The 22,158-nt window shown below is 39.6% G+C and overlaps 1 protein-coding gene and 1 pseudogene across 1 annotated transcript; one reads left to right on the forward strand and one right to left on the reverse strand.

The window, feature by feature from the left end:
• Positions 1 to 501: 501 nt before the first annotated feature.
• F13B (coagulation factor XIII B chain) lies at positions 502 to 21,257 on the reverse strand. Its single transcript, XM_040263722.1, has 12 exons — positions 21,172 to 21,257; positions 19,157 to 19,357; positions 13,627 to 13,812; positions 11,712 to 11,888; positions 11,171 to 11,347; positions 8,015 to 8,194; positions 7,741 to 7,926; positions 6,666 to 6,848; positions 5,341 to 5,541; positions 4,289 to 4,471; positions 1,841 to 2,054; positions 502 to 718 (listed from the first exon to the last, which is right to left on the reverse strand). Exons 1-12 carry the CDS (start codon positions 21,233 to 21,235, stop codon positions 685 to 687), a joined length of 1,986 nt encoding a protein of 661 aa, XP_040119656.1. The 5' UTR covers positions 21,236 to 21,257; the 3' UTR covers positions 502 to 684.
• Positions 15,721 to 18,563, forward strand: LOC120880389 (annotated as a pseudogene).
• Positions 21,258 to 22,158: the final 901 nt, after the last annotated feature.

The following is a 22,158-nucleotide window of genomic DNA, read 5'->3' on the forward strand; positions in this document are numbered from 1 at the left end:
TCTAATCTGCAAGATTCCAATAGCGACCTGATCTAGAAAATGACTGAAAGTGTGTAATATAAAAACAGCAAGTGGTGTTCTTTTCATAACTGTGTTCTGTGGACAACATTTGAACAGGTGGATGGTTCACTAACTCACAATTTGATTACTAACCTTGTTGCTAATAGTACAGTTGATTTTAAAAGTTCTTTATCCTTCTAAAGTCTGAAGGGCAGTCTCATCTGCATTGAATAAAGTAAATCCTCTAACATAATGTATAGTTTCACAGCTCTAGTGAGACTGGTTCTTTTGTACTGACATAAATATTGAACTAAAATTAACAGAAAACACTAATATTAACAAAGATTACAAAGACAAATGTGAATTCCTGCACATATATTGAGGACCGTATAGCCCAGTGAATGGGCTTTAGGAACCAGAAATATTTTGATGTGTAGATCGATTTTTTAATAGATGGAAGACATTCAGCAAAGATGAAGTCACACGGCAAGTCAACCAAACTAGAAATAAAACAATATATCTGGCTTTTATTTATAGAAAATATCCGGTGTAAACTGTTTAGAGTCAAATCTTCGTGCAACTAAAAACTTAGCGGTTTTTATCCAATAGTTTTCTTCTAAAAATTATGCTTTATAAAAGACTTTATAGTGTGTCAAAATGCTGTTCATCTTATGCCATTCATTTTTATGTCCTTAAGGGTTCTTGATAAGACAACATCCTTGATAAGAATGAAAAAAGAGAAAAGGGGGAAGGAGTTGAAATAAGCATCATTTCTGGTCAAGTATTTATTACAATCTTAACCATTCACTATTTCATATAATTAGTCCTTGTTTTAATGAGGTACTGATAAAAGCAAGAAACCATCCCTGATAAATTATACCACCAATTTCTTTTTAAAAACTCAATGTCATTAACTACACTAACACCATTTTCTGCAATTTTTCCAAGTTGCATATTCTTTTTTGTGTTAGAAATGGGAAATGCAAGATATAATGAAATATTTAACTAGCACATAATTTTTTCCACTCTGGTTTTCATTGCAATAAAAAAGAAAAAAGTTTTACACCTATGTGTCTTGTGAATGCTTCTTATGTAGTTCATATAGCTCATTATAATCACTAAAAGAGTACCACGTGTACTTTGCCATTAAGTAATTTAAAAATATTCTTAGTTGAATATAGAGTATAATTCCCATTTTACAATGTCTCTTCAAAGGAGACACAACTCTGACCTGATAAAATTAATTCTATTATTTTATTGGATTATTTTAACATTTTTTTCTGAAAAAAAAGAACGGAATTGTTTTCCATTGATCAAGTAGTAGAAAATATATTTCAAAATTGTTATGTAACAGCATGTCAGAAAAAACTTCCAAATTCTTATATAGATATGTGTTCCTGAAAATAAATGCCATAATCTCATCATTGTTATTAACATGCTGTTCCCTCAGTAGAAAGTTTGTCCAGTTGTGCTTTGCATCATTGTTGCTTATACATGCGCTTCTATGGAAAATGGTTGAAAATGTGATTTCTTTTATCTCAGAACATATAGGTTAATTTTTCCACATTTAGATGTGACTCATATAAATTGGTTTATTTATCCAATTGCCAAAGAGTTACAAATACCAAATAGCAAACAGGACTTTGATCTTAGACTACCCATAAATCTTGTTGAATTAGCTAATGCTTCTTGAAGTTCACTTGCTTTAAAAAATAAACATTTTCCCCCTCTATAATGAGGAGGAAAGTAGGAGTGTTGCAGAACCTGATATGTCTGAAATTTATAGCATAATGAATAAGTCTGAATAGAAAAAAATATAGAGGCACAAGCTCCTTCTTACCTTTCTCTTTGAACACATCTTGGGTAATTTAATTGTCCTCTGTCACACTGCACTCGGGATTCTGATGCAGACACCGGAAACCCATCTATATAAGTATCTCTCTTACAAAGAAATTCAACATACTCGCCATGGAAAATATATGGTCTATTGTCAAAATTCCATTTCAGAAGTAAATTATTATTTTCCATTGTATCAGAAGATAATGTGCAAGGCTCTGAAAACAAAACAAAACTATCTTGATGCCTTTCAGTATTAGCCATTGTATTGTTTTCTCATAATGACCTTAAAATTCCCAGGCATTGGCGCAGTAAGTAAGTTAGTTGGAACTAATACTCAAGTCAGAAAATATGTTCAAAGCTCACAGAAAGCAGTCTGTTATTTATCTCTGTTGCCTTGAATTTGGAAAAAGGGTACATCCTACCAGTTACTGAGTTTTATGCCATTAAGGTTTTCAAAGACAGCAAAAAAAAAAGATGTTTTTAAAAAATATTGATCAGTAGTAATAGTCATTGAAATAGTTTTTTTCCCTTTTTCTTCTTCAGAAAGTGCAAATAAAATATCCATGGGACAAACGATTGATTGCTGGACAGAGGAAAGGTAGAAACAAGTTGGACTCTTGACAGTGACTCAGTCCAAGAAAGTGGAAGAGAGGAAATAATAAAGACAAAAATACAAATTAATTAAATAGCAACATATGAAGAAAGCATCAAAAAATGAAGATATTGGCTCTTGAAAGGACTAATAAAATTTATAGACCTGTAGCAAGATATGACAAGAAAGAGATACATCTTCACGGCAGGAATAACAGAAGACATCACTAAAGCACTAAAAAGAGTGTAAAAGGATGTTATGAACATTATGTCAACACATTTGATAATTTAGGTATAGTGGACAAATACAAACCACTTCCTACTGAAACCGAGAGAAGAGATAATAACCTGGTATTTAGTAAACAAACTGAAGCTGTAATTGAAATCTTTCCTTAAAAAAATCCTCAAGGCTCAGGTGATATCTCTGATAAATTCTTAAAATTATTAAGAAATAAATAGTATCACTCAGACAAAACCCAGAGAATTGATGAGGCAATACTTTTCAGCTTGTATGAGGTTAGCAGAAACTAAATCAAAAGGAAAATAACAAACCAATCTCTCACATGACAAAGATACATTAATCATAAGTAGAATATTAGCAAATAAAATTCAGCAGTATATAAAAAGCATAATGCATCACAATCATGTGAGATTTGTTACAGAAATACAAACACACTTTAACCTTCAAAAAGAAGCAACGTAATTCTAGGGGGAAAAGAGCAAAGATAATAATCATATGATTGTTTCTACAGATACAGCTAAAATTAAACTCACTGAGGTTTTTTTTAAACTCTTAACAAAATAGAAATAGGTGGCTTCTGTATCTTTGAGTTTTATAAGTATTTGTAACACCATAGTTAAAGAAGAATACTGGAAGATTTACTTATAAGATTGGAACACAAGGATACACACCGCTTCTTCTATTCAGCCTTGTACAAAAGTCCAAGACAGTGAAATAAGAAAATAAATGAAATAAATATAAACACAAAGAAATTTTTCTTTTTATTTAAAAATATGTTGTTTGACGCCTCCTGAGAATCTTGGGAAGTGGTGTCGCTTCTATAGGCTGCCTTGCCAGCGAGGCAGGAACATGTTTCCCCTTCTAGACCGAGGAGGCCATTCCTGTATTTGTTCCTGCTGTCAGCGCATTTCCTAGCAGCACCAATAACACGATGACCGCGGTTATACATACCTGGTTACACATACCGCACGGCTTACACAGCCTGTAGGTCCTACTAGCCCCGTACCTGGTGTATGGTTTTAAGAAGTGCGTGTTAGGAGGGCTGGACTCCCATTGTTGGTGATCTACAGGCTCACCTGGCGCTTCCCAGGTGGCACTAATGGTAGAGAATCTGCCAGTGCAGGAGATGCAAGACACACAGGGTCGATTCCTGGGTCGGGAAGACCCCCTGGAGTGGAAAATGGCAACCCATTCTGGTATTCTTGCCTGGACAATCTCATGGACAGAGGGGCCTGCAGGGCTACAGCCCATGCGTTGCAAAGAGTTGGATACGACTGAGCGAATAAGCACACACGATGACCAGATCTAGAGCAAAGAGTGGAGACCAGTAAATTATCAGGCACACTAATAAAATAAAACAAATGCAAACTTAAGTTTTATATTAGTGTTCAGTTCAGTCGCTCAGCCGTGTCCAACTCTTTGCGACCCCATGAACTGCAGCATGCCAGGCCTCCCTGTCCATCACCAACTGCCAAAGTCTACCCAAACCCATGTCCCCTGAGTCAGTGATGCCTTCCAGCCATCTCATCCTATATTAGTGTTACATCAACTCAAAGAGAAGAGAAAGTGGAAAATCGGGCTCAGTTTGAACAAATAGACACACGCAGCACTACATACCCAAACACGAAGGTGGTGTAGTCCACACGCCCTCTAAACAATAGGACTCCCTAGCCCCTTGAAGGAAATGGTGCTCGAAACATATGTATTCCACTGAAGAACCGTTCTCATAGGTGTTGAGTGTTGAACTCTTAATAACTCCATTTTTAATAGCTGGGGGAGATGCACATATTCTTTTAGATTCTGCAAAAATAATTGTTAAAGTCCACAGTGAATTGCTGCAGTAGGTGGCCAGTGCTTTCATAACTGCTACAGAAATAAAACAAGATGTTTCATGTCAAAGCATTTTTAAGACAACTCTCAAGTAATTTTTAAATATCAAAAGCATTTTCTGCTGTCACATCATACATAAAATTTATGCTTGCAGTTAGACTCTCATAGCGTTAAATACACATTAAAAACTAGCCAAGTATTAACAGTCATGATTTTACTTTTCCCCTTTCTGTCTTGCAAAAGTGAAAGCGTGTAAGATCTGTCTCGAAGCCATGTTTCTGAATGCATTCTCTTCCTTTTTTCCTTATTAAAAGTGACAGTCCCCTGTCTAAGGAGTCCACAAATTCTCTCCCTCTGCTTCAGGTTGCCTTCTGAGACAATGCTCTCCGGCTCACCCTGAGGTGAGCTTTACAAGTGTACTGGTTGCCCACAAGAAAGTGATCCATCCTCTGAAAGTCTGGTGACATTTGCAAAATCTCATGATTTCTCCTTTTATAAAATTGACTTATGAAGTTAAAAGATGTCCTCATCGTCATCCTATTTAAGGGTATGTGCTAACTGGTAACTGATCAGCTCATTCCCAGTTCTATAGAGTGGATGATGAGGGTGGTAGATAGCTTATGGTCTTATCCTTTGAACCATATTGATCACGAGTGATATGAACTGACTGAACTGACTGGCTGAAGAAACTGTCAGGAAGCACTGTTTGTTTGTTTTCTTGGCTGCAGCATGCAGAACTTTCCTGGACTAGGGATCAGAAACTGAGGTCCCTGCAGTGAAATTAAGCCCGGCTTTCACCACTGGACCATCAGGGAAGTCAGGAAGCACTGTTGTTTTACCTTTTCTAATACATGAAGGATATTTCACTTCTCCTCTATTACACTGCACAGATAATTCAGAGGGTGGGGTTGATGGAGACAACTCATATCCCTGCTTACATACAAAATCGATTAAATCTCCATGTAAGATCTTTCCCTCATAATTCCACTTCATCTCCACATTATTTCTGTGCATGTCACCCACGTTAACAGTACACGGCTCTGTAAAACAAAGTCTGTTTTAAATTCTTTTCTCATCTTACAAGTATGAGAGTGATACATTTTTACAATAAAATTATGATAGGCATCAAAAGCAGTATTTTATATTTACCACTTTGTATTATTAAAGCTCTTCACATACACAATAAAGTATATATTACATTACTATCAAGTGAATTTATGTATTTCATATAACCTCTGTTATATTATAAACTAAAACCAAATAAAACCAATTGAAACCAAATAGACCAATTAAAACCAAATAAAAACTTAATTTGAAACATTAAAAATATTGTTTAGAACCAGCAACCACTTAGATTCATCATGATTTCCTTTCTATAAAATAAAAACCTTCAAACAGGAAATGTACTTATTGTGTTATATCTGTGGGACACCTGTCACTTGATATTCATCAGCAAATAAAACAAAGCTCCTTGACGTCATGGAGATTGCCTTCTAACTGGGAGAAACGCAATACGATAAACAATAAATGTGCTAAATATATGGATCTTGTTTGTCCATCTTTAACGACATATATAAGTGAAGCGGAAGAATGAAGAGTGGAGGGGAGGGGCTGTCACAGAGCTAGAGGAAGGGAGGTTATGCTTCTAGGTAAGGTGGTTGGGACAGGCTTGCCTGTGCATGTGTGGTAAGTCGCTTTAGTCATGTCTGACTCTTCACGATCCCATGGGCGGTAGCCTGCCAAGCTCCTCTGTCCATGGGATTCTCCAGACAAAGATACTGGAGTGGGTTGCCATTTCCTCCTCCAGGGGATCTTCTCGACCCAGGGACTGAACTCACATCTCTTACGTCTCCTACACTGGCAGGTGGGTTCTTTACCTGTAGTGCCACCTGGTAAGCGCTGTGGTGACTATAGTTAACGATGTTATTTGGTACACTTAAAAGACGCCAGAAGAGAGGATCTTAAATGCTCTCATCATGACAACAGCCCCCTAAATTACTCGAGGTGAAGGATATGTAAACCAACTTTATCATGGTAATAATTTCACAGTGTGTTTGTGTATAGGATCATCACACTGTACACCTTAACTCTATACTATATGTCAATTGCACCTCAATAAAGCAGGGGAAAATTTTGTTTTAATTCATCGTGTTCTCTGTCTTACCTAAGCAAACAGGTGGTGATGACCATCTTCCTTGTTCACAATGAGATATTTTTGCTCCTCTCAATAAGTAATATTCATTGCATCTATATTCCACAGAGGATCCTGTTGGGTAGCTTGCCAATAATTCACCAATAATAGCCCCATTTATTACACTGGGTGGAGGATTACAATTCTCAGTATTTTCTAAGAAAAGAGGTTACTTTTAGATTAACATGAACTTATAATAACATAATGACATAATACAGTTGCCCAGACAATAGTCCTTCAATATTTGTACTATGTAATCTAGGAAAATTGATTTCTGAATTCATCAGAAATTACAGAAACATCATTCAGCTACGTATTATTAAAATTTACTAAGCAAGACAATACAGCAAATGTTTTGCTGAAGAACAAGTATGGGTCTTTTTTGCTTTTCTGGCTTACAAAGGAATCATGCTATAGATATTCTTAAGATGAGCAGAAAGGTAAGAGTGTTTTAACCTAAAGATTACGGTCAGTTCTAAAACTGTCGTTTGTCATTATCCTGTTTTATTTTTTCCTTCTCCTCCCTCTTCATCTCAGATCTCAGTCAACCCATGGATGAAAAGTTCCATTTTTTGTCTGTAGGAGTTTTGCTCTTACTCTGCTAATTTCTCTAGCATCCTTAGCAGCTTTTCTCTTACGCAATAGTTATCCTTGGTAAACATGTGGAGGTCTCTCCAGGACCTGGCCAAGAAATGAGGATGACAGGAAGGGTGGCATCCCAGAGTTGTAACCTGGTTGCATCCTTGAGTTCAATGAAAGGCCAGGTTTATTGCTCAGAGGGCGGGGGAGTCAGCATGGACAGATGCAAAAATATTAGAATCAGGACATTCAAAAATTATTTGCTTTCTTATTCTTTATGTTGGATTAAAAATATGAGTCTACAGAGAGCTTCATATGCTTCAGAAAAATGACAGAGTAGGTGCTCTATCTGTGCATGTCAAACTCTTCTAAGCCACAGACTATTGCTATAAGCGTGTGGATTAAACAAAGAGAATGAAAAATTCTACACGCTAGGCTTAGCTCTGGATATGACACACAGCACACATACCAACACACTCAGGGGGAAGAGTCCATCTCCCATGGTTGCACGTTATTTCTCCTGGTCCACGGAGGTGATAGCCCCTCTCACACACGTATGCCACCTTATCCCCACTGTGATAAACCTCGGAGGGCGGGTTTGCCGCGCCATTCCCCACTGACGGCGGGGCCTCACAGGTCGTCCTCTGCTTGTCCTCTGGAAGGGGACAGTTGAGAGAGAAGAGACCATTTAGCTTCACACGCAGGTTTCTCGTCAGGGAAAGCTTAGTCGAGGTGCTGCTAACCAATGCATTTGGGAGGCTCCGTCCACTTCCCGTTTTCACAGCGTATCTCTTCTGCTCCCTGCATGGAGAAGTTAAGTGCACACTCTATGCGAACTGTTTCTCCGTGCCGGTAGGTGGTTGAGTACGTTTGAAGGTTGGAGTTCAGAGGCAGAGGGGGAGGAGGACACCGATTTCTTCTTCCTTACGGAAAAACATCAGGATGTTTAGTTGTATAGCCACCAGAAATAGTAGTTAAGATCTCACAAGCACATTGGGCTGTGCCAAGGACCCAAAGAAGTCTGGCAGGCAGACTGGGGTCACCCCTTGGATCTCCACATCCTGACAGTCACTTCCTCGAGTCACGCCCTCCCCAGGAGCAGGAACGGGGTCTTGCTTCTAACTGATGAACACAGCGGAGATGATGCGATGAGGTGACTGTGTTTAACACAGCCACAAGGGTGGAGGTGTGATCACGCACACATGCCCATGCAACGCAGTGTGGCAAGGCCTTTCGTCCCGAGAGGCTCTGTCCCCCTACTGATCTGGAGGAGAAGCTGCCTTGTCTGCAAGCTTCCAAAAAGGGAGGAGGACCACAGGGCAGGGGGCACAGGGCTGCCTCCAGGGGCCAGCCAGCAGGCACTAAGACCCTCGGCTCAGTAGCCGCCAAGCTCAGAAATCTGCCACAGATCACAGAAAGCTTGAGAGCAAGGTTCTTCCCCTGTCCAGCCTCAGATGACACTGCGGCTTGCCTATTGCTTCTCAGACATGGACACACAGCTATAGCTGACCCACACTTGTATGTGGTTTTAAGCTGTTACTCAGCCGCTTAATCATGTCTGACTCTTTGCGACTCCGTGGACTGTAGCCCACCAGGCTCCTCTGTCCTTGGGAATTCCCAGGCAAGAATACTGGAGTGGGTTGCCATTTCCATCTCTAGGGTTTAAGCTGTTAAGTTCATGCAATAGAACACAAAAAAAGAGCCAGAATTTTACATTCATTATCTCCTTTAATCTTAAAATAATTTTGTTAAGTAGAGACTATTTCATTTCCCATATTATAGACAGAGGAACTTAAGAAGTAAGTAAATTATTAATAAGTGGTGGATCTTGGCATTCCTGAACCTGTGTCTATATGAATTAAAATCTCATCCTCTTAACTGTTCTAAAATACTGACTATATTCATTTTCCATGACTGCTGGGACAAATTACCACAATGGAGTGGCTTGACATACCACACGTTTATTCTCTTACAGTTCTGGAAACCCAAGTCCAGAGTCAGCTTTCCTGGGCTGGGATCTGGGTGTCGGGAGAGCGGCGTTCTTCCAGAGGCTTTAGGGAGGAAGTGGCTTGTCTGCCTCTGCAGCGCCTGGCGGCTGCCAGCTCACCTTGGCTCGTGATTCCTTCCTTTTCCACTCCAACCTTTGCTTCCACTGCCACCTCTCATACTTGATCCTCTGTAGTCAATTCCCGCCTCTTATAGCGGTTGCAATTACATTTAAAGTCCACATGGATAATCCCAGATATTATCCCCATCTCAAGATCCCTAACTCCATGACATCTGCAAAGTCTCCATTGTTCCGTTCCATAAGGGGACATTCACAGGTTCTGGGGAATAGGATATGAGTATTTTGGGGGGATGGGAGGGGCAGAGAGGCGTTACTCAGATTACAACACTGCCCATCTTACATCTAAGGACTATTTACTAGAAAAAAGTAACATGGACATTGGCATCTGACTGATTTTTGGTGCGGGGAGAGGAGTGTGGAATAAGTGACAGGTAGGTAGGCTTGCCATTTAGTTTTTTTAATATTTATTTATTCTGGCTGCATTGGGTCCTAGCTGCAGCAGGCAGGGTCTTTTCACTGTTGCGGCGCTCAGGCTCTTCCTTGGGGCACCTGAGCTGCTCTCTAACTGTGCTATGTGGGCTTGGTTGCCCCAGAGCATGTGGGATCTTAGTTCTGAGATCAGGGATTGAAGCCACATCCCCTGCACTGGAAGGCAGATTCTTAACCGCTGGGCCACCAGGGAAGACCCTGCCATTAAGTTCAATAATAATATGCTATAGGAAATTTGCCAACAATCTTCTCTCTACTGTTAGACCAGGGCTGTTAGGCACCACTGCAAAAGTTTAGAAAGAATGTTTTTAATAAAAGAAATTAAAATCACTATTCAGTGCAATTAAAGATTGCTGGCTGTTTGGAGCAATCCCACTACACAACCCCTGGTCACTCAGCTTTCATTCTTCCCAGCAACTGTTTCAAATTGTCACTACTCTCTTCCAAGCTTTCCTTTTCTGCCTTTCTCCTGCCTGTTAGTAATGGCTCTGTAGTTTCTACGTTACAGAGAAAACAGAGGCTATCAAGCCCTTTATATCTCCCCATCCCTCCCAATCCTCCAACTCCTACCTATCTTTTAAGGCCCAGATCAGACATTATCCATCACCTCTGTACACGTGGTCCCACACCATCAGTCAGAACTTTCAGTGTTTGTTTGAACACCTTATACCTGACTTTACGATACCATTTTTCACACTGTATCAATTACTCTCTTGTATCTGTTTCTTCTGCTAGACCAGAACTTTCTTCATGGAACTCTGCAGTGTGATTACATGACTATCGAATTGCTATCTCCTAACAGGTAATCATCCCACCTGCCTGAACACAGCCAGTGACACAGATGAAACAACCGATGACCCATTTGAGGGCCGCTCTTACAGCATGACTTCAGTTTTCTTTTTCACTCTTGGTAACTTTATGCTGCTTTTTCTGCACTTTGTCCCACTATTTTGAAGTCTGTGTTTTCACATCAGGGAATATATGGCCCAGTAATAAGAAAGTACCCTTACAAGGCTGCCACCTGGCACAATGGATCTAGTTAATTCCCAATAAGAAAAATGATTCATTACAATAAAAGATTTACAATTTATTACAGATTTTTAACAATATATTTAAAAGTTATATCTACTCTACAGACTAACATAAAAAATAAGCATATTAATTATATACTCAGATTAAATGTATTAAAGACTGCTGAAAACAGCAGTAATTTAAAAGACAATATTTATTTTTAAAAATAGGAATTAGAAGAACGCTTACATATCATGAGAGACATTTTTTATAGAAATTAAAGCTGATTCAGACATAATATTTTATTTGTGAATGAAAATTTAAAAGTTACCTTCACAGACAGGAGATTCTGGGTACCAACCAAAGTTATAGCACTGAATTAAGTCAGAGCCACTTAGATAATAATTTTTATGACAGAAAAACTGAACTACATCTCCTTCTTCATAGGTTTGCTTTACAGGATGAAAATAACCATTTTCAATTATTCTTAAAGAAGAGCATTTTAATTCTAAAAATGAAAGAACAAATAAAAAACAAAGACGTGTTATTTTTCCTGCTAGAACAAAATCCACTTACTACTTACATGCCATATCTGAATTCAAATTCAGCAACTTTGCTATTATCCACAGCAAAGCTTGTCAATTTATACATTTATTAAATATCAATAAACTCATTTTAAGTATCTGAGCTAAAAGGATTCTTTCTTCTTTGAGAGCTTGAAATGAGGAAAGCCTACTGTCAACATCATTAAAATCAGAAGCAAAAAAAGCAAAATTATGGAAAAAGGAACATAATTAGCCTAACAACTTGCACCCATCTCTGGGAGGGACTTTTTCAGAGTGAAAGCAGCTGTCTTCAAAGCGGAAACCTACTGGTACATTGTGGGGTGAGGGCCCATCCATACGGGTGACACTCTGCCTCCTCTGTCCTCTTCCCAGAAGCTGTGTGGTACCCAGAGGCACACTGGTATCGTACTCTGTCCTTCACTTTGAATGTTTTCTGTGTTGTGGAATAATTTCCATGATGCAATTCAGGGGCCAAACATGTTTCTAAAAAAAAAAAGAAAGTCATTTGTTTTATGGACTTCATCCTTGAATCTAGAATATTAAAAGGAAATCTCAGAAAGTATTTTCAACTTTTATTTACTTTGAATCTTAACAAACATATAACAGAATCAACTGTCAGCAAAACTGAAAAATAGTCAAAGTTTGTCTTTGTCTCTTGAGTCCCTTTTTTCATGCATTCTGCATCCTAACCCTACTGGTCTTCCATCCTTCAAATTCTACTCTGGAGTATTTGGCCAAAGGCCACAACTCAACAGAAGGCTTGTGCATTAACAAGTTTTTCATGATGTCCAATCTGCAAGTTTGTATAATTTAAATAGCTAACACCACACTAACTACATATATATATATATATATATATATAGATAGATAGATAGATAGATAGATAGATAGATAGATACATCAGTTCAGTTCAGTTCAGTTCAGTCGCTCAATCGTGTCCAACTCTTTGTGACCCCATGGACTGCAGCACCCCAGGCATCCCTGTCCATCACCAACTCCCAGAGGTTACTCAGACTCATGTCCATTGATTCGGTGATGCCTTCCAACTATCTCATCCTCTGTCATCCCCTTCTCCTCCTGCCTTCAATCTTTCCCAGCATCAGTGTCGTTTCAAATGAGTCAGTTCTTCGCATCAGGTGGCCAAAGGATTGGAGTTTCAGCTTCAGCATCACTCCTTCCAATGAATATTCAGGACTGATTTCCTTTAGAATGTACTGGCTGGATCTCCTTGCAGTCTAAGGGACTGTCAAGGGTCTTCTCCAACACCACAGTTCAAAAGCATTGATTCTTCGGTGCTCAGGTTTCTTTATTGTCCAACTCTCATATCCATACATGACTACTGGAAAAACCATAGCTTTGACTAGATGGACCTTTGTTGGCAAAGTAATGTCTCTGCTTTTTAGTATGCTGCCTAGGTTGGTCATAGCTTTTCTTCCAAGGAGCAAGCGTCTTTTAATTTCATGACTTGCAGTCACCATCTGCAGTGATTTTGGAGCCAAAAAAATAAAGTCTCTCACTGTTTCCATTGTTTCCCCATCTATTTGCCATGACGTGATGGGACCAGATGCTATGATCTTAGTTTTCTAAATGTTGAATTTTAAGCCAACATTTTCACTCTCCTCTTTTACTTTCATCAAGAGGCTTTTTAGTTCCTCTTCACTTTCTGCCATAAGGGTAGTGTCATCTGCATATCTGAGGTTATTGATATTTCTCCTGGCAATCTTGGTTCCAGCTTGTGCTTCATCCAGTCCAGCATTTCTCTCTCTCTCTCTCTCTCTCTATATATATATATATATATATATATATACATACACACACACATATATTCAAATGATTGCTTTAAGTTTATCTGATATTGGCTTGCAGAATAAAGTAATGTGCATTATTTCAAATTCTTGTCTAATGAAGGAAATCATTTATATATGTTGCAAAAAGCAGGTTCATTAAAGTTCTTTCCTTTTATCTTACATCAATTCTTTTTTTTTTTTACTAGCAGAAAGTAGGAATTCCTGGAGTAGGTGTCCTGTGGAAGATGGGGTCCCTTGGATGAAGGAAACACCTAACATTTGAAGGAAACAACATAATAACTTCCTGCATTGGTAGATATACTAAAAAATAAACTATATTTCAATAAAAATACCTGTCACTATAAGAAAGCACTAAACTGACTGAACTCCCAAGCTCTTGTCTTCAGGTTAGGAGATGATTCTTAAACACGTACCGTGTTCTTTCCTACAGGTTGGCTGGGAAGACCACCCATCAGCAAGGCATTGAACCACTTCTTCATCCTGCCCTGTGATGGTTTTGTATCCTGATGTGCAATGATAGCGCATGTTCTCTTGTATTTTGTAAGATAATTTTGAATCAAAGATGTAACCATTCTCCAAGTCAGGCTTAGGGCACTTTTCTGTGGGGAGAAAAATATTTCTTTTCTAAATTGATGAAATTAAGCTTTTTTTTTTTAAGTTGTAAAACTAACAATACAAAAGTTTAGTGTTATTCTTGGAGTTTTAAGGAGAAAAAAAATTCGCTTTTTTGTGAATGTTAAGGAATTCACAATTCCTTGATTTAATTTAATTTTGGAAGTATCTTTTTAAAAGCTGATTCAGTTTGATACTGAAATTCTTGGTATGCACTGACTTCGATTTTCTCAGTCATCCCCACCCCTACCTCATCTACTTTAGAAAATATATCCAGAGATCTGCTTCTAATTATCATTAATGGGAAACAGAAGGATTTTCTTTTAGGTTTACTTCCTAATACTTTTGAGACCACTGCATTTGATAATTTTTCACATAATTTTTCACATCATGTAGCTAAAGCACATGTACCTACTCTATGAATCCTTATATAATCCTGCAGACAGGTTATTGTGGAAATTGTGTTCATCTATTTTTTCAGCCTCTGATTGCCTAAGAGCTCAGTAAGACTCCTTCGTCAGTCTATGTAGACGTGAGTCACAGACATGCTACTTTGAGTTCACACAACTAATTTTTAGTAAATACCTGGGACAGTGATATGTTGAATAGGACATTTATCTTAGCATCAAATGCAGTTCAATCAGTTTTTGAGCATGATTAATGGACCCTCATAATAAACCAGTTCAGAAAGGTGAAAGAGATTTGTCCAAGGTTAGTGTTAAATATGTCATACTAGCTGTGTGGAAGCACTCTATATGGATTATCTCGCTGAAGTTGTGTGATTTCCATTTTATAGATGAGAAAGTTCGGCCCAGAATGTTTAAGCCACTTCCCAGTGGTAGAGGAGGATCCACCAGGGCAGTCTGGCCGCAGAGGGTATGTCTCAGCCCTGACCCTGCAGTGTTGACTCTCTTCATCCTCTTCCAGCTCCTACTTCACTGCTCTCACAACATCTCATCTCAGATGTTTAATTTACTTTTATCCTCCAGCTATGAATGAGGTTCATTTATTGCAGCTAATCTATGATCTGTGTTAACACTAAAAAGTGTAAAAGTTAAATTGGTGATCTATCCACAAGTCATGGAATAGATAATTATCCCACATGGATATGTTTACTGGACATATCAACCACTGTAAATAAACATCGTACTTCTTCTAAATGAAATTGACTCAACCAAAGCCCCTTACTCTGCAAGATAGAGCTTGGGAACTGTGTCAACAGAGAGAGGTCACCTGACCCCCTGGAAACCAGCAGATAATCTTTAGTGTTTCTAGTGTAGCCTGACATGAAATATTGGGTTCTGCCAAACAGATTTCCTTTCCACGAATTTAAACTCAAAAATTCAGAAAAACAGATTGTTCAATGGATATTATGCAAGGAGAAGTCATACAAAGGAGAGAGGAGTCTTTCAAATGATAAAATACTAAAGTAACAACCTTATACTTCTAAGGCCAGCATCAGATATTTTTCTGGCTCCCGCAGAATTCTCTGTATAAGTTCCTCATTCCTCAAAGTAACTAGATGGTGTGTCTGTTCCTTGCCATGTGATGATAACAATTTCAATAATTACCCTTATTCTCTTCCCAGAGTATTATTAAGAACAGATAAAGGGGAGTGAGTGCCGGCCCGGTCGGGGAGGGGGAGAAGGGGGAGGGAGGGGGAGGGAGAGGCGACCCGGGAGTCGTTGTGGGCCGCGGGCCGGACCGGGTCCCGGGAAGGCGGGAGCCAGGGACGGGCCGAGGGGCTTGGCGGGCCGTTAGCGGGCCGCGGCGGCTGTAGGGTCTCCTCCCCTGCCGGACTTGCGCGCCCGGCGCTCGGAGCCTCCGGCGCTGTGCCCACCCCGCTCCAGCTCGCGTCTCCCAACTCCAATTAGAGCAGCCCGACGGCCTTGGAGGCCGAAGAGACGATGGAATGCCTTCAGGAGTTCCCTGAACATCATAAAATGATCCTGGACCGATTGAATGAACAGCGAGAGCAGGACCGGTTTACTGACATCACCCTGATTGTCGATGGACACCATTTTAAGGCCCACAAGGCTGTTCTGGCTGCTTGCAGCAAGTTCTTCTATAAATTCTTTCAGGAATTTACTCAGGAACCTTTGGTGGAGATAGAAGGTGTTAGTAAAATGGCCTTTCGTCATTTGATTGAGTTCACATATACAGCAAAGTTAATGATACAAGGAGAAGAAGAAGCCAATGATGTATGGAAAGCAGCAGAATTTCTACAGATGCTAGAAGCTATCAAAGCCCTTGAAGTCAGAAACAAAGAAAACTCAGCTCCACTAGAGGAAAATACCACAGGGAAAAGTGAAGCAAAAAAAAGAAAGATTGCAGAAACTTCAAATGTTATCAGAGTCGTTGCCATCTGCAGAATCTGAACCTGTTGAAATTGAGGTGGAGATGGCCGAAGGCACCATCGAAGTGGAAGATGAAGGCATCGAAACGTTGGAGGAAATGGCTTCTGCCAAGCAGTCCATAAAGTACATTCAGAGCACAGGTTCCTCTGATGATTCCGCTCTGGCATTGTTGGCAGATATTACCAGCAAGTACCGCCAAGGCGATAGAAAGGGACAGATTAAAGATGAAGACGGCTGTGCCTCTGACCCCACAAGCAAACAGGTAGAAGGAACACATGAAATCACACTCCACTGAGAGTTTCAAGTGTGAAATATGCAATAAAAGGTATCTTCGGGAGAGCGCATGGAAACAGCACCTCAGTTGTTACCACCTTGAAGAAGGTGGAGTCAGTAAGAAGCAGAGAACTGGGAAAAAAATACACATATGTCAGTACTGTGAGAAGCAGTTTGACCACTTTGGACATTTTAAAGAGCATCTTCGAAAACATACAGGTGAAAAATCTTTTGAATGTCCAAATTGTCATGAACGATTTGCTAGAAATAGTACCCTCAAATGTCACTTGACTGCATGCCAGACTGGAGTGGGAGCGAAAAAGGGGAGAAAGAAGCTTTATGAATGTCAGGTCTGTAATAGTGTGTTTAACAGCTGGGACCAGTTCAAAGATCATCTGGTGATACACACTGGAGATAAACCCAACCATTGTACTCTGTGTGACTTGTGGTTTATGCAAGGAAATGAATTAAGGAGGCATCTCAGTGATACTCATAGTATTTCAGAGCGCCTGGTAACTGAAGAAGTTCTTTCAGTAGAAACACGTGTGCAAACTGAACCTGTGACGTCAATGACTATTATAGAACAAGCTGGGAAGGTGCATGTGTTACCACTGCTCCAGGTTCAGGTGGATTCAGCTCAAGTGACTGTGGAACAGGTCCATCCAGATCTGCTCCAAGACAGCCAAGGGCACGAGCCACACATGAGTGAGCTTCCAGAGCAGGTCCAGGTAAGTTACCTAGAAGTGGGGCGAATTCAGACTGAAGAAGGTACTGAAGTCCATGTAGAGGAGCTGCATGTTGAACGGGTAAATCAGATGCCAGTGGAAGAACAAACTGAGCTTCTAGAAGCAGACTTGGATCAAGTGACCCCTGAAATCATGAACCAGGAGGAGAGAGAGCCTACCCACGCAGATGCTGCCGAGGCTGCTATAGAAGAACACGAAGATGCTGAGGATTTAGAGACCAAATCAACAGTGGATTCCCAAGCTGAAAAGGCAGGAAATGAGAACAGAACACCTATGCCAGTTTTAGAATGAAATAACAAATGCATATATTTTTAAATTTATGTGTTGGGTTTTTGAACTGATGATGGGCAGTGTGACTGTCCTTACGCTAACAGACATGTGGACCAAAGTTAAACTCTTTCCTGTTGTGCTGAACTGTTTCTATGGAAACAGACTGATTTCCCCCCACTTGCCACAGAGGAGGGATCTTTCCCATAAGTGAATGGGAAGCTTTGAGAAGTATATTTCTGGAAAACTTAAATGGATTATATTCTTATTATATAGTTGGGTACGAATGTATATTTTCATTGTGGTAAGAGTTCTTACTCTCTTTCCCTGGTCATGTCCTTCCTCAAGTTCCCCGCCCCCCCATGTTGTAAAATCAAACGTAAAATCATTAGAATACAAGTTGATGTATTCTGATGCATGTTAGAAAATTTGAATATATAGGAAACAAGACTGCATGAAGAAAAGTGCATTGTTACTGTGCAGTTAAATTTTGGCTTCTGGCTTCCTTTAGTTTGAACAACATTCTTGTCTGCCCTGATTGATGGTCATAGACGTCATCTCTGCAAACGGTGGTGGCAAATTGCTAAAATGTTTAAAAAACACACACACATACACCCATGTGCCTTTTCAAAACCAACTAAACTTCTATAAAGCATCTCTAGTTCTTTTAAAATTTGTGTTGTAAGCAGTGTAGGTGATGCTGTAGTACTTTATATATTTTTTCTTATAATGAGAGCTACCAATTCTTTTTCACTTAGGTTGAGAAATTTCATTTAATGGCAGCTGAAGGGCCATTTTCAATTGGGAAAATTCATTTATATCTGTGGTAAACTTTATTTTGATGAAAAGTTGCACTAATATTTTACCACCAGATGAAAACAAGATGAGCATCATTTAAAAATTAATGTATTTAAAATAAAGTACAGAGAAAAACATGTATATAATATATCAGGCTTTGTTTTGAATGAATCTTTTCCCCCAGTCCTTAATGTAAAGATCTTGTGCTATAACTTTTAAAGCCATACAAATAAGAGTGCTAAACTGTGGACTTTAAAGTAGGTGTGTAAATATTTTTAATCAGTATTACTTGGTAAATAAAATATAACAACAACAGGAAAAAAAAAAAAAGAACAGATAAAGGGGCTTCCCTGGTGGCCTAGCTGTAAAGAATTCAGCTGCCAGTGCAAGAGACATAGGTTTGATCCCTGATCTGGGAAGATCCCACACGCTGAGGAGCAACTGAGCCCACGAGCCACCACTTGAGCTTGTGGTCTAGAGCCCGGGAGCCTCAACAGCTGAGCCCACATGCCATGACTATGGATGCCCATGTGTCTAGAGCCCCTGCTCTGAAACAAGGGAGGCCACCTCGATGAGAACCCCATGCACCACAGCTAGAGAGTAGCCCCTACTCACGGCAGCTAGAGAAAGCCCACGCAGCACGGAGACCCAGCACTGCCAAAAATAAATACATAACTAAAACTGCTTGCAGAAAGATAAGGAAGACAACATTTTAGTGAAAAACATGGCTTATAGAATTTCAGAATATGCTTTCATTTTGTAGAAAAGACCGAGGGCCGATAATTTTGCCCATATCTGCCGAAAGGTTCAGACACCTGCCTTCTGGGGCCCCTGGTTTCACCAGCTAATCTGTGAGTTATCACATGAGAGCGGCCCTACCACTGACTTACTGAAGCACTGTGGTTCTGGAGACCAGCCTGCCGCCGTACACGTGGTCCGCGCCTCACGTTTTCCAGTCGCAGTCGTATAACCAACCAAGCAGGAAAAGGACAGATTTTGGTTTATGCTCATTGGAAAGTAATAACTTTCAAAAGTATAGTAATATTGGGCAATCCTTCCATTCTCCACACTAGGAAAACCACAGGGCTTCTCTGAAATGAGTAAACAATAAGCTGCACACTGAAAAATACATTTAAAACCATACAATTTGTGAGCAAGTGACAATAGATTTTAAATTTCAAAGTGTTTGCAGACACTGTAGCCAGTACTTACTATTACTTAACGTTTTAAGGTATTTTTGTGACAATACTTTTCAATCAGAATTAGTCTGCTAGCAACCCCAAATCCCAGTTGTTAGAATTAGTCTGGGTAGGCCACTTCCTCAGAGAGGCATCCCCTAGCTTTGTCAAGCAGCATGTTCTAATAGAAATAGAACACAGCTGACATTTCTTTGTGTGAAAGAAGATTATAACCACACAATAATTACAAAATTAGCTAAAATATTGCAATGTCTCATGGTACAGTTAATAGACAATTATATCAGCTGTTTTTTTCCTAATTAGACAGAAAAATAACAGGAAACTATTCATACAAAAATTATCTTATCCCGGAATTAAATGCATCAAATCAGATGAATTCTATTTCATAATTTTAATTGCAAAACCTCTTTCGGCAGAAAATTTGTAGCGAGCTATTCAACTAAAAGCGGTTGTAGATAATCTGTAGGCTATTTTAGTCAACAAATTCCCTCTGGTGTTTTAAAAGAGCATTATGGCCGTGGTTTCCTGCTCTGTTTATTCCTCTTGCTGATACTCAGTGACCTGCCTGGTCTCTCATCCCTGCAGCCCGAGAACACCGTGAACTACTCCTAAAGGGCCCACACTTGTGCACTGCCTTCCTCACTCACACTCACTTCGCGACATGAGGCAGTCCGGGCAGGAAGATTTCTAACAGGGAGCCCACAGGTACCGTTTTCTGGACAGTCCCGATTAAGCCCTGCTGTCCTACATGAGTATTACTAAACCCCACTTTCATTCTCAGAAGTGTCCTTGTTTACGTAGTCAATCGTATGGTCCTACTAATTGTCTGTACTACCTAATGTATCCAATCAAGGGCTTCCCGGTGACGCAGTGATTTAAAAACAAATCCCCTCGGCAATGCGGGAGATGCAAGAGACGTGGGTTCGTCCCCGGGTCGGGAAGACCCCCTGGAGGAGGAAATGGCAACCCCTCCAGGATCTTTCAACCGAAGAGTAAATCAGGATAAAAATCAAGGCGTCAAGAATCAAAAATCGTGCTGGTGATTTGTGGTTTGTTCTTTTTCAAATTTCCCACATTAAGCTCTCACTGTAAGGACAGAGAATTAAAATTATACAAGCTTCGCAGTGTTAGGAATGGATTCTAGTCTAAAACTAGAATTAAGGTTAACTTGACTTCAAATGGTGATACTTTTAGCCTAAAATATCCTTTAAGGTATTTATATCCTGGTCTCTTATGCCCTCAAAACTAGAGAGGCTAAAGGTTTTCTTTCTTTTTTTTGTCTTGTTTTGGATTTCTAAGTTATGTTATTTTAGGAATAGTTTAGTAGTTTTTCCCAAAGCAAAAAGTTTGTCTAAATATTATAACAACTGATAAGAATCTTTTTTTTATAATATTGATACATAAAAATGAAAGACTATATTCAAATTTCAAGAGAAGTAATATTAGAATTTCCCTTTATAATTTTCACTGGTGGCTCAGAGGTTAAAGCGTCTGCCTGCAATGTGGGAGACCTGGGTTCGATCCCTGGGTCAGGAAGATCCCTGGAGAAGGAAATGGCAACCCACTCCAGTATTCTTGCCTGGAGAATCCCATAGACGGAGGAGCTTGGTGGGCTACAGTCCACGGGGTCCCAAAGAGTTGGACATGACTGAGCAACTTCACTTTATAATTTTTAGAGAATAAAGAATATTAAAAATTAGTTTTACCTTCTGCATGGAGTTCTCCTGAGATGATTAATATGATAATCAAAGCCAAGCCTTTTGACTTCATCTTCTGTGGTGTGTTTTATAGAGGTTTTAACCATTCAAAAGTACTTAGGGACTCCTCATTAAGTACACAATACTTCTCATGGGAAAAAAGTTAATTATTTACAACATCTGTCTAAGTCCCTTTGTAACAACTTTTATAATTGATTTAAAATAGCTTAGGATAATACTAAAAATACCCAGCCATGTTAATGGACAGTAGTTTTTCATGCCACAGACCAGTTAGAACATGATCACCAATAAGGGCAACAGTAAGAAAAGCAAAATAATTAACCCAGGCTGCATAAAAAGCAGGCTAAGTTTTCAACTTTAACATCCCATTGTAAGTCCACGGAGTAAAGTTCACTGGTCGCCATTGATTTCTTCACCACCATTGATTAATTGGCGGGTTGAACTTAGGTCTGTGAGTTAATGAATCCGATATGAAAATAGTGTTGTATAGACCGAGCAGCTAAAGGGAAAAGTGGCCCTGTTTTGAGTGGTGATAGAATATTAGTATTGCTTGCAAAGTCTCATGTCGAGAGAGTTTGTATCCTGTGGCAGGTGATGAGACAAGCGGGGTGCTGAATTGTCATTTATGAGGAATGCTTTGAGAGTCCGGTGTATGCCAGGACATGCTTTAGTCTTGTGTTTGTAGTGTCAGCTCCTAATTGGCACTTGCCCTTTGGCACTTGGCATTTGCCCTCTACCTCCACAAGGATTAACTCCTGTGCTGCTGCAGGGGCTGACTTGCAACACTCCTGGGAGGGAGCTCAGGGTGGAGAGCAGAAATGAGGCACTCTGTGCTCTGGGAAAACTGGCAGAACACGTCATCGGACTGTTAGATGTTTTCAAGAGTTGATTTTATGAGCCCAATTCTTGTATTGTCTCATATCTAGGAGTACACTGAGATCCTTTATGGTGACATCTACTCCTTGTGACTAGCAG

This window comes from Oryx dammah, unplaced genomic scaffold (assembly GCF_014754425.2).
Source record: "Oryx dammah isolate SB20612 unplaced genomic scaffold, SCBI_Odam_1.1 HiC_scaffold_21, whole genome shotgun sequence".
Classification (NCBI taxonomy): Eukaryota; Metazoa; Chordata; class Mammalia; order Artiodactyla; family Bovidae; genus Oryx; species Oryx dammah.

Excerpts from the sequence above, each read along its gene's own strand:
- F13B (XM_040263722.1), bottom strand. The coding sequence starts at position 21,235 with ATGAAGTCAAAAGGCTTGGCTTTGATTATCATATTAATCATCTCAGGA. Across the intron at positions 5,542-6,665 it reads ATCACCACCTGTTTGCTTAG|AGCCGTGTACTGTTAACGTG; the intron begins GTAAGACAGAGA and ends TTTGTTTTACAG. Across the intron at positions 2,055-4,288 it reads TACACCACCTTCGTGTTTGG|AGCCTTGCACATTATCTTCT; the intron begins GTATGTAGTGCT and ends TTTTGTTTTCAG.